Raw genomic sequence first — 12,683 nt, forward strand, 5'->3', positions numbered from 1 at the left:
AGGAGAACTCTCGTGATGCTGCAGGAGTTCATGGATTAGGCCGACAACTTCATCAATGTCGAGGACACTATTCGGGCCCTGACGGAGCTGAGAAAGAAGGAGTTGGAGCGAGCAGAGAGGAATGCGAGGGCATCGGATAAGACTAAGGCCCACGAGAAGCCGAAGAAGTTTTCCCAAGACAATAGGAGAGAGGAAGCCCCGATGAGAGGACCAGGACCTCAGTTCGATCGGCCTGCATTCACCATCCACGAGGCTGACACCTCGTTCGCCCGCGAATCCCACTGGCCCTAAGAATCCCAAGAATGAAGTCCCAGCGAACTCTATCAAAAGCTTTCATGAGATCCACTTTTAGAGCTCATCAGGGAGAACCTTTGTCTCGGTAGTAATTTATCAAGAGTTCCTGAGCTAAAAGGATGTTGTCACCTATCCTTCTGCCTTGGATAAATGCAGTTTGATGGGGACCAACAAGGTTAGGAAGGAAAACTTTGAATTGATCCAGTTGCAGACTGTCCAAAAACTTCTCCCCCCGTGGGACGTAAAGGGATGAGTCACTCCAAAGGCTGCTCTACCCCTCCTGTGGAGGAGTGCAGATCCAGCCTCCACGGCGATTCGAATACTTACCCCGATCTCCGCTGCGAACGAAGAGTGGGTTCAGTGCCAGCCTGGCCCAAATCCTACATTTCCCTACGATGTCAATGAGTGGGAGCGGGTTCAGTCTCAAATTGTCCAAACAAACCTTCCCGCGGGGTAACAAGGGCCAGTTGAGCCAAAGGCCACTCAGACCCTCCCGCGTAGGAGAGCAGGTCCCTGAATACTTACCCCGACTCTCATTACGGCGAAAGAGCAAACCAGCCCCACGACCATCCGAAAAAGTTACCTCATTGGGGAATCAATGGGGCAGGTTTGACTTGAGGCATCCCGACCTCTCCTTAATGGAGAGCGGGCCTAATCTTTCAGCTACCGACGTGAACAAAATCTCCAAAGTGGGAAAGTCAGAGCAAGGGGCTACACAGTGTCAATGAGCGGAAGCAGGTTCAGACTCAAACTGCCTGAACAAATTACCTCTCAGCGGGGCAACAGGGACGAGTCGAGCCAGAGGCCGCTCGGACCCTCCAGCGAAGGAGAGTGGGTCCAACCTTTAGGCTGTCTAAATACTTATCCTGACTCCTATTGCAATAAAGAACAAACTGGCCCACGGCCGTCAAAAGAAATTATCTCCTCAAGGGTCAAAGGGGCAAGTCAGCCAAAGGAGTCCAGACCTCTCCCCGATGGAGAGCGGGCCAGGCCTTTCGGCCGCCCAAATATTGCACCAAAAAACATGGACATCAGCGACATGACAGGAAACAAAAAGCACATCGCGACATAGGCTAGGAGGCCCACGAGTTGTACTTGGCCGAGTACCATCCTGCCAAGCATCAAAGGGTGTGTTGTACCCCTACGAAGATGCGCTAGTGGTGACTATGCTGGTCACCAACTTCACCACCTGCAAAATCTTCATTGACAACTGGAATTCTGCAAACATCTTATTCTAGGAAGCCTTCACCAGGATGGGAATAGATATTGTCCGGTTGCATCCGACCCCATGCCAGTGGGAACCATCATGCTGTCGGTCCTCACTGGCAGCGCCCCCTGCACGACCTCGATCATGGTCAACTTCCTGGTGGTCAGGACCTCGTCATCATACAATGCCATCATCAGAAGGCCCACCCTCAATAGCTTGTGGGCCGTCACGTCAACCTACCACCTCAAGATGATGTTCCCGACTCCCCGCAGAGTGGAAGAAATCTGAGGCGAACAGTTCTAGGCAAGAGATTGTTATGTCTAAGAGCTAAAACAGAAAGATGGTGGGCTTATCCCAGATGGCACTTCCAGGAAAGAGTAGGCCAAGAACTGCTTGGAGAGCCTTGGCAGGCCTTAGTTTGCAAATCGCCCGACCGGGCTCAAAGGGGAGTGAGAGGATGCATGGCCCCAGAGGCAAAGGTAGAACAAATGAAAGCTCACAGGTTGAAGGCTCTATTTCCCTTTATTTTGTAATGTATCATTTAATTGTTGTAAATTCTTGCTACTTAATGAAAAGAGTTACTTTTTAGGACAGTACAACCCGTCTACTTCGAACTTTCGTGTTATCAACAAAATGCCGACAAGACAATCTACGATTAACAAAACCTGCAACGATAAAATCATCACCGAATCAATGTTACCTTCCCTACGATGTCAGCAGACAGGAGTGGGTCCAGTCTCAAACTGACCGAACAACGTACCTCCCGAAGGGCTAAAGGGAAGGGCTAGGCCGAAGGCCGCTCTATCCCTCCAGCGATGGAAAGCGGGTCCTGCCCCTTTGACCCTTTTGCCTAACTCTGAGCCTGTAATCTCTTGCAGCCAAACCCCCCAGGTCGACCACAAAAGAAAGAGAAGAAGGAAATAGCAGAAAAAAATACACAAAGACAAATAGCCGGACATAGTCAATAAAAGGTAATATCATTAATCATCGCCAACTACAATATGAGGCCGTAGAGTTACAGAGAGCAAGTTACTACATAAAATGACTAAGTACAATGATACACAGCAAAAGCTAGCTAAGCGCAACAAAAATTTGGGATGCGCAGGAAACCGAAGCCTCATCAAGTAAAATCGCATGAAGGTCTCGAAAGGATGACTGCCTAATAAGGGCAAACGAAGGCATCGCAAACTGATGAATGGAAGACTAGCAGGGTAGTTAGGAATCCTGCAATTTCCTGCGACAAAACCCTTTAGACCGGCCAAAAACAAAAAGGTACGAAAGGAAAACATAGTGAAAACAAGCAGCCCGACACGACAAAAGTGTGAAATAAATTCATTGATCAAAGTTGTATACATTCGACAAAAAGAAAAGAAAGGGAATAGCAAAATAAAATAGCTGCAGTGGCACTAGGGAGCTAGGGTGTGGCAATGTCAGGCCTCGATGCCGAGAGTACCAACCTCAGGAACGTCGGAAGCAGGATCCCCCGACTATGAAGCAGCAGGTTCGGGCGTGGGCAGAACGACAGGACCTTGGAAAGCATCAGGGAACTCTTTCCTTCCCATGTCACGATTGAACGCGTAAGCCACCCCGTCAACAGAGATAGGGGCAAGGTTGAGGCCCTACAAATATTTCTTGAAAGTCCGCGAACGCAGTTGTGGACTCCCCAAGAGGTGGTCCCGCATAGATGTACGGCCCTCGGCACACCCATGCCCTCACACAAGATCGCAAATGCTCGGGACCGATTTCAGCTGCTTGTCCAGGCGGGAGGCGACCTTTTGCACCTGAGACAGGTCGCCCAGAAGATCTATAACAAGTCGCTCCAACCGCTGGCTATCCTCCCTTGCCTCCCTCTTGAGCCTCTTTTGGCGGCGATTAAGTTTCTTGTTTTTCCTGCATTCCTCCTTCAAGGCAAGTCGTACCCTCTTCAACTCTCGCTCCATATGCTCCCTCTCTTCCCTCTCACCTCGAGCACACTAAAGGGCGGCGGTCTGGGTCATCATACGAAGGTACTGGTTTTCTTGCTCAATGGCCTCCTCGCTATCCACAATAAAAGCTGCTAGCTGAGCGGAACCCTGACAACAAGAGGGGCTGACATGCAAAGATCAGTAAAGGAAAACTAGAAAATAGCAAGAGAAAGGAAAATGACAAAGAAAGGAATAGCATAACCTTGTAGAAAAATCCAGACAAACACTTGGCGACCTGGCTGATAGCCTTTGTGCAGCTCCCTCCCGTTTCCAGCCTGGCCAAAGGAAGGATAACTTCTACTGAGCCCTCGGCCTTAGATGTTTGTGCAGTCGCGTCAGCCCGATGAGCTTTGTCGGCAACCTCTTCGGCATGCGACCCCATCTAAGCGGGCAGATCTTTGCATGAATCTCTCGGATTGGATCTGATTATAACATCCATAATGGAATCACCCTCCACTTGGTGCTCCGCCTGGGTAGGTAAGTCGTCGCGCGGACTCCTCGGACCCAAGCCGACTACAACATCCAAAAGGAGGTCACCCTCCACGCTGTGCCCCACCTCCTCGATGCGGCTACTGGAAGTAACGACTGCCTCCTTCTCATTAACGGTATGCAAACCCCTCGAGCAAGCCTCAACCTAGTCTCTGAAGGAGTGACTACCAGCAACAGAACAAGCTGAAGAAGGAGGAGAAACCCCTGGAAAATGCTACTCCTTGATTGCAAGAATTCCCCGAAGTAGAGCATCTATTTCACTCGCGTCCGGGAGCACATTAGCAGCACTAGTCGACAGGGGCAGCACGGTGGGAACATCAACCAAAGGGCCTCCCGTCGGGGTGTCCAAAGACTCTAAGGAAAAAGGTTCTATCGGCACTTCCACCGACGTCACTAAGATAGTAGGATGGCAGACCTTAGGAGTAGCTGACTCCCGCCTTGGAGGAATCTAGGATCCAGAAGAGGGCCTATTGTTGGCCTTAGCCTCCTCCAAGCGAGGCTTCTTCCCCTTACCCGATGGAGAAGAGTTCGCGGGGCGCTTTCGGGCAGGAGTGACCTGTGGCCAAGCAATAGTCACCCTGTCGTCAAAAGGAACGTGGCTAAGGGGAGGTAGGAAAACCCAGGCTCTCCTTGGAAAGGGCTTCCGAGAAGATGCTACTAGAGTTCCTCTGCACCCATTCTCAAACGATTGCAATGCACCATGACTCGACAAAAGTAGGCATCAGACCCCTTTGTCTTCTAGAGCCATTCCACAGTTTGTTCGAATGAGGAACTCGCGATGACTCACCTGACCGACATAAGACTCCCACCCACAGCCAAACGCAAAGAAGAACTTTGTAGACCAGTCATTCACCTTACGATACCTCAGCTCTAGGTTATGAGGGTGTGTATCGCCCTGAAGCTGAAGACATTCCCCTTCTGTCACAGCATCTTGTGAGTAAGAAGGAACTCACAGCCGGTGAGGTCAACATTGTCCAGGTTTGATTCCAGCAAAGCACGCCGCCAGATGATGCTACAACAAATTAGAAGCCTCCAAGCGTTCATATGGAGTTCAGAGGGGGCTAGACCAAGGAGATCCAACAAGTTGCGAATGGGGTGAGGCAAAAGGAGCCTCGAGCCACATGAAAACATGGAAGGAAATAGGGCCACTTGAGTAGAGCGACCCTCAATGTCGACAAAACCCTCATGTGGACAAATGACCTCAAAGAGTACTGATTCTAGCACCTGGTAAGTGAGGGCCAATGAAGCCAGCATCGCCGCTTGAGTGTTGGAACGCCAACTACTGCCTCCAAAAGATGGAACAACATCAGCGTCTCCCCCACCTGAAGCCATGGGTCGGGTGGACTTCTCAAAAGCCATCGATACAAATGTAGAATGTAGTAGAAGAAGGAGAGTAAGCAAAAGTTGAAAGAAAAGGGATGACAGGAGAGCTACAGTACGATAAAAGGAAATGAGACTCTAATCCAAACCGTATTTATACAGGGGAAAGGCAACGATTGATCTCCCACGCCCCGTGGCAAAAGGGAGAAGTATAAGACATTTTGAATCCCAGGAATGCGCTCCCCGAAGCAACGCAAAAGCGAAAAGCCAGCCAACGCCCTCAACATTGATATAACTGAAAGGACGCCATCAGAGTTATCGAAAGACGAGCCAACAAAATGGAAGGGAAACGTTACCAAGGTAGCCAAATAGTGGGAACCTCTCCAAACTTCAAAGACGCGTACACGTCAGTAAAGGGATCCCAGCCTCAACGACAAGGTGGGTTCAAGTAATAATAATTCCCACCGTACTTGTTCGGTGAGGATTAGCGGGGTACTTTTTAATATCAAAAGCGCTAAAACTATGTTTTAATAAAAATGTACTTTTTTCAAATATTACAGAACGTAGTTACACTTTTAAAAAAATTGTTGATAGACAAAAATGCTCATATAACTTTTACATAATTACAACTTCGCCTTTATCTTATAAATAATTGTATTACTATTTCACTTATACATCTTTGAATGACTTTTTTTATTATACTTATTGAAAATTATATTAGATTATTGTCGTTGCTTTTTTATTATAAGATTTGTCGTGATCTTTAAAAAATTAAATTATTTTTATGTCATTTCTACCTCAAAAAATAATTTTAAAATTTGTTCACAAACAAATATAATATGTTTTGAAAGTGTTTTAAATATATGGTTCTCAAACAGAAAATAAATTTTTAATAATAGTGCTTATTACTAAAACTCTTATAAACCTTAAGCTATGGCCCCATTTGGATAGCAAAAGTATTTTCTCTCATCTCACCATTATAACTTTCTCAAATTCATATACAAAATATAATAACAATTCAACTTTTTCAAATCTCAAAACAATAATAATATTAAAAAAATAATATTCTAATAATATTTTATTCAACTTTCATCTCAACTCATCTATCTCAACTAACTATCCAAACGGCACCTAAAAATTAAATTAACCATCGCAATTCCAAACATGCACATAATCTTATGAGCTTATTCGCTTCATTAACCTACATGAGACTCTTTAACCCATTCTTTGCAATTTTGGAATTATCATACTATATATTGTTCTCACAATATAGGGTGAATGCAGCCGCAGGGCAAATATCATTGGCCTATGCTATCTAGCTAAACTTTGGAAGCGGTATGGACTATGCGTTTGAGTATAAAAATGTGACAAAGGAGTTTCAATATTGTTTCGTAGGGAGAATTTTAAGCCTTTCATAATGATTTAAAGGGCTTCAATATTGTAACATTGATTAGTTTCTTTACCGAGGATTCAAATGTATCTTGTGTCTTCTTTGGATCATTATGAATAAATTCATAACATTTATAATAAACTTGACCCGATGAGCATGTTGGAGATTTAAGGGAGAGATTTTCATAATATCTCTTTGTTAAAATATAAATTAAATAATAAAATCTATATATTCTAATTAGCAAATTTTTTAAACAATTAATGATTTTACATGATATATATCAGCGCAAAAATACTTAATTTGAGCCATGACTCGACAGAATTTGACCCAAACTTGAAGAGAGCGCTAAAATATAAATTAAATAATAACACTACCTTTACTTTTTAATTCTTGAGACAATGAGTGATTTCACACTATTTAAAAAGAGTTGCCTGCTCAACTTGACCGATAGGCAAAATGTGTATTTTTATTTATTTTTTCATTTCTTTAACATATTTAAATATTTTTAAAAAATAAAAAAATACATCAATACATTAAAAGTCACTTTCTTAATCATTGAGTAAAAAAATTAAAAAAAATTAAATACACAAACGGTCAAATTAAACGGACAAAATGAGGAGGTAAACTAACATTTTCCCTTTAAAAATCGAACAGATGTTTAACAATCTAGAAAATTATTTCTATCATGCTACCACGAATTGCATGTGTCTATCTCTAGCAGTATAAACTATAAGAAAAATGCTAGATGGAGGCATGGCTCGGGCCTCCCAGCGGACGACTTCCTACGTGGACTCAAAACGCATCGTTTTGTAGTAAATAAAACGGTGCGTTTTGAGTCCACTGATATGCATGCCTTCGGCCCAAAACACACAATTTTACACTTTTTATCAATTTTGGTTCTCCTTCCCAAGAGAGCTCTCTGCTCTTTCATTTCTCCCCGGATTCAGTCGATCTGCAGGTTCGTTTCTCTTCCTCTCTCTTGGTTTCTTGATCTTTCTTCCCCTTTCACCTTCTTTGTTTCTCTTCGTTTCTCCTTCCAGGAATCTCTCCCCCACCCGATCTCTCTCCCAAACCTAAATCTAACCCTAATGCAGCTGTGCGATGCTGAGGAAGATTCGCACTCCAGCTATCCAATAAGCGGCGCCATCCTAAGTAAATTTCCCAACCCTATAATCCAATAGACATTCCTTCATTTTTAAGAATCTAGAAAATGACATATATATTGAATGGCATTGGATGTTTTCAAAAATCAAAACCATCGATATATTTTCTTATATCTAATATTTATCCAGTATATATTAGTGTAATTCCTTAATTTTTATGAATCTAGAAAATGACATATATATTGAATGGCATTCACATATGTCCTGGATATGTTTTCAAAAATCAAAGCCATCGATATATTTTCTTATATCGAATATATATATCCAAGATATATTAGTGTAAGAAGGTTGTGGATATATTAGTGTAAGAATGTTGTGGAAATGACATATATATTGAATGGCATTCACGTATGCCCTAGTTTAGGAATCGAGATGTAGAAAATTTTCTTATAAGAAGGTTGTGGATATGGTTTAAAAATCAAAGCCATTCTGGTTCTTTATGTACCTGAAGAAAGGAACAAAGTTATCTTTTGGGTACATAGTTTGAACTCACGATTAAGGTCTTGTCTCAACTCACCTTAAATAGTTCTTAAGTGTACAATTCCACCATATCCAGAGGAATAGGAAAGGGAAAATTCAGGATAAGATACATGGTTTTTTATTCTCATTGGAAATGAAATGACAAAAAGATCATATCCCCAAAGTCTGCCACTCCACTTGTGCATAATTTCTTGCAAAGGAAGTATACGTTCTCCTCACTACAAAAAATAAAACAAATATAATAACAATAAATTCCGTATGCTTATAGTTTGAGAAATGAGAGAACAGCTTCAGGCTTTTGATTAATGCCGAGTATGTTCTTCATGCAGAGAAAGTTGGGCCAAAATCTACAAATATTGGTGGATTCAATAAGCTTGTAAGACTTCTACATTTACATATAAATGTAAATTTATGATCTTTGCTATATAGATGGTTTCGAATATTGATCAATCTCCCAGGTGGGCTAATATGCTTGCGGGACTAATCCTCCTCTCTCCTGTTTCTCTAAGTATCCCAAGCAAAAGACACAAGAGGATGTTGATTAATACCTACGAAAGCTGATTAATACCTCTAAAATATATATTCTTGTTGGTGTTGGTATTTTTACTGTTAAAAGTGTTGTATCTTTGATGATGACCCTTTATTCAGATATAGCGTCAATATTGAGCCATTAATGCTCTAGTCCATTAAAAAGGGATGCTTCCATCTTCTGAGAACTCTTTTTACATATATGGTATCTTTCATACAAGATTGCCTCTAGCTAAGTCCAGTATGTGGTAGCTGCAACCATGAATCCTCGCCTCAATATCCATGTTTCACAACAGGTTCAGCTGCTATATATTTTGCGCGCTAAGGAGTAATAAAGACTGGAACTATTTAGATCCTTTCAAATTCCATAAAATGTATTGTTGGAGGTGTTGTTGTACTTAGAATATATTGTTAGATGTGCTATGTAACAACCTTATATGTATCTTTCTTAGAAAGCAAAGTGCCTTTTATGTATCTTGCTATGTTGGAGAGGATTTTATGGATGTTGTGGAGGTGCTGTTGTACTTAGAATATATTGCTGGATGTGCTGTAATAGCCTTATACAAACTCACTGAATATATTGTTGGAGGTGTTGTTGTATTTCATTGACAGATCTAAGATGTCGTCATCAGTTGCGTCAACATCATTGCTTAATCATACATTGAGTGACGTCCCAATATGCAGCTGTGGGAAACAAGTTGTACTCAGAATATCAAATACTCAAAGAAATCTAGAGCAAGCATTTTTTAGGTGTCCACTCTACAACAAAGAGGTAGATGCAATTAATAGTAGTTCCGTGTTTTTGTTTTCATATTAATATTTTATTCAAAATTTTGACGTCAGACATATGTCTACATTTATTTATGTATAATTAAGGGTTATCGCACTGCAAGTTTTTCAAGTGGTCAGAAGAAGAGATTGACCTTGTAAAGAGAGAAGCAGAAGTTTTAAGGAAATAGGAAAAACTTAAAAAGAGAGAAGTAGAATTAAGGAAAGATGAAGAACTTAAAAAGAGAGAAGCAAAAGTATTAAGAAAAAATGAAGAACTTAAAAGGAGAGAAGAAGAGATTGAGAAGAGGGAGTTGGCACTCCATAATGATCAAGCCCAGTTTCGCATTCAAGAAGCTGACATGCGGCATGCACGCAAACCATTTCGTGTATTTTGGCTAATAGCCATAGTTATTTACTTGTATTTGATACTCTCACTGGGTTAACGACTTTGTATCTGTGTTTTAAGAAAACTTAGCATTTGTAAGGCGAGACTTTAAAATTATATATTTGAGACTTTATTATGATTTGTATTTGATCTTCAATCCTGGGACTTTATTTTGTTTTAACGTGCCACTGCTTATTAAAATAGTATGTATATAGCATGAAAATAACTTACCAGCCTGATATCATTTTGTCAGAATATTTGACAATACTAAATTACAGGTTTATTGATTAACATTTTTTACCTGGACATAAGAGACAATATCAAATACAGTATAATCTCAACTCATAAACTAATGCCACATAAATTGAATACTTGGATACAAACTCACTGCCACACAAATAGCGTACTTGGATACAAAATGTGCAAAAAATGGGCTCAAATACTAAGATACGATACAAAACGTATGCTTGCACCACTAATACATAACATACTTATTCCAACATACCAACACCAACACACAAATTTCTACAAATCACCCCTAACACACAAACGCATACAAACCACATCCAACACTAATTCCAACAAATCACTACCATTAACACACAAAATAAGTAGGCATAATGGATCTATAAAGTCTTGCTACAAGAAGCTGCTTGGCTGCGTTTCATTTGCTATCTCCGGCTGTGTTCCATCTGCCATTTCCGGCTACGTTCCATCCATTTCCAATTGCATTTGTAAACATAATAGCAGCTAAAGTAAGAACCACATAAAAAAACAACGAGTTTAACCAATAAAATGAATTCAACTAGTAATTGTATACTTTCTTGTGTCCCTATCACTGGAGTTTGTACACATTCTGGTGTCCTCATCGTATCTTATTGTCCACTTTCTTGATCCACCATTATGAGAGTTTGTACATTTTCTTGCATCCTCATTCCCAATATCCCAAATTGGTTTCCACTGCTTTTCAATAGTTCAGTATCCAATCTACGCCTCTGACAACATAAAAAATAATTAGAGTTCACAAGTAAGTGAAAATAATAGTATATTATCAAATACTCAAAGATGATCATCAGGTAACTACGCTCTCACCAGTCTGCTTTTTCCCTTATCTTTTTTCTTATTCGCAGCCTTAGTTTTAATTTTCTTCAATTGTTCCTCCATCGTCGACATCCTCCTCTTACACGGAGGTCTTCCCTTACCTCTAACAACATGGGGACTTAACACCTTTTTGGAACTTCCTTCTGTGGCTGCATTCACGGTACTTCCTCCAACATTGGAATCTATGTCCTTGGGGTTCGAAGTGCGCCATACCTCATTCATCGCATATAATTTCAAAATCATTTCCTCAGTATGCCTATCACACGAAACTGCATTTATTATTACCTCATTGAAAGTTTCCAATATACGTTTATACCTAACAGTTTCGGGTTTCTGATCAGCAATGTCATAACTCCTCGAAATAATAGTATACTTATGTTTTATGTCTTTTCTCCACCGGTCCAATATGTACTTTTCCGGAAACTCACGAACTTTCTTAGCTGAAAAGATTGCAAGAATATGTCTACATATTATCCCTCGCATCTCAAACAACTCACAAACACATTTCGCCTCACACTCGGTCTCATTAAAGTAAAGAGTATACGTAACCTCCTTGATGAAATCTTCAGCCTTAACTTGATCATCCAGCGAGTAAGTTGTGATTGCTCCATCCATTTTCTCAAAACAACAATGACAATATATCATTCTCATTATCTCTTGTTGAACCTCCATAAATTTTGAATTTGTGTATATATTTTGAAACTTCTTCTCAAGAGTCAAGTGTGATATGCAAGAAATGGTGAAGTTAAATGAATTGAAGTCAGCTTGGTTTTCGTTTTCAATTTTTTTCTTCAATCCATTGTCGAACCTATCAACAAACTCTTTAAAGTTTGTCCTGGCATACACATAACCATCGAAGAAAGCATTCATACTCTCTCTGCGTTGAGTTGTACTCATTCCAGCCCAAAACGAGTTCTTTAAATATACCGATACCCAAAACTCTCTTTCTGCATATAAGCTTTGTAACCATGCATTTTCATGTAAGTTGAAAGTATCATTGAGACTGTTCCAAGAATTCTCAAACTCCTCGATTGTAAGAGAGTCATAAACACAAGATAGCAACTTACTTTTCAGGCCACATTTGTATTGGGCATGGGAACCAAACTTCTCAAGCACCTTTCGCAATATGTGCCACAAGCAATATCTATACCGCTTGTTGGGAAAGACAATAGCGATCGCATTTTTCATTGCGCGATCTTAATCTGTAATGATAGTATTCGACGCTTTTTCATCCATGCAATCAAGACAAGCTTTAAATAACCAAACAAAAGATTATGTATCCTCACTTGAAATAAGGCCTGCACCCAAAAGGACCAACTGTCCATGATGGTTTACACCCACAAAAGGTGCAAATGAAATTTCATACCTATTTGTCAGGTACGTGGTATCGAATGTTACCACATCTCCAAAGTAGTTATAGGCCCCTCTACTACGGGCGTCCGCCGAAAACACATTTTTTAGCCTATCATCAACATCGAATTCCATGAGGCTGACAAAACTATCATTTTTGTATTGCATCCTTCTAAATTACTCAAACAGTGCTTGAGCACCACCTTTACCAAGGCGCAGGTGTCGTGCCTTGTCAATATAG

General features: G+C 41.1%; 1 protein-coding gene across 1 annotated transcript; it reads right to left on the reverse strand.

The window, feature by feature from the left end:
* Positions 1–10,866: 10,866 nt before the first annotated feature.
* LOC108984626 (protein FAR1-RELATED SEQUENCE 5-like) lies at positions 10,867–12,280 on the reverse strand. Its single transcript, XM_018956648.2, has 2 exons — positions 11,084–12,280; positions 10,867–10,986 (listed from the first exon to the last, which is right to left on the reverse strand). Exons 1-2 carry the CDS (start codon positions 12,278–12,280, stop codon positions 10,867–10,869), a joined length of 1,317 nt encoding a protein of 438 aa, XP_018812193.2.
* Positions 12,281–12,683: the final 403 nt, after the last annotated feature.

This window comes from Juglans regia, chromosome 2 (assembly GCF_001411555.2).
Source record: "Juglans regia cultivar Chandler chromosome 2, Walnut 2.0, whole genome shotgun sequence".
NCBI classification, from domain to species: Eukaryota; Viridiplantae; Streptophyta; class Magnoliopsida; order Fagales; family Juglandaceae; genus Juglans; species Juglans regia.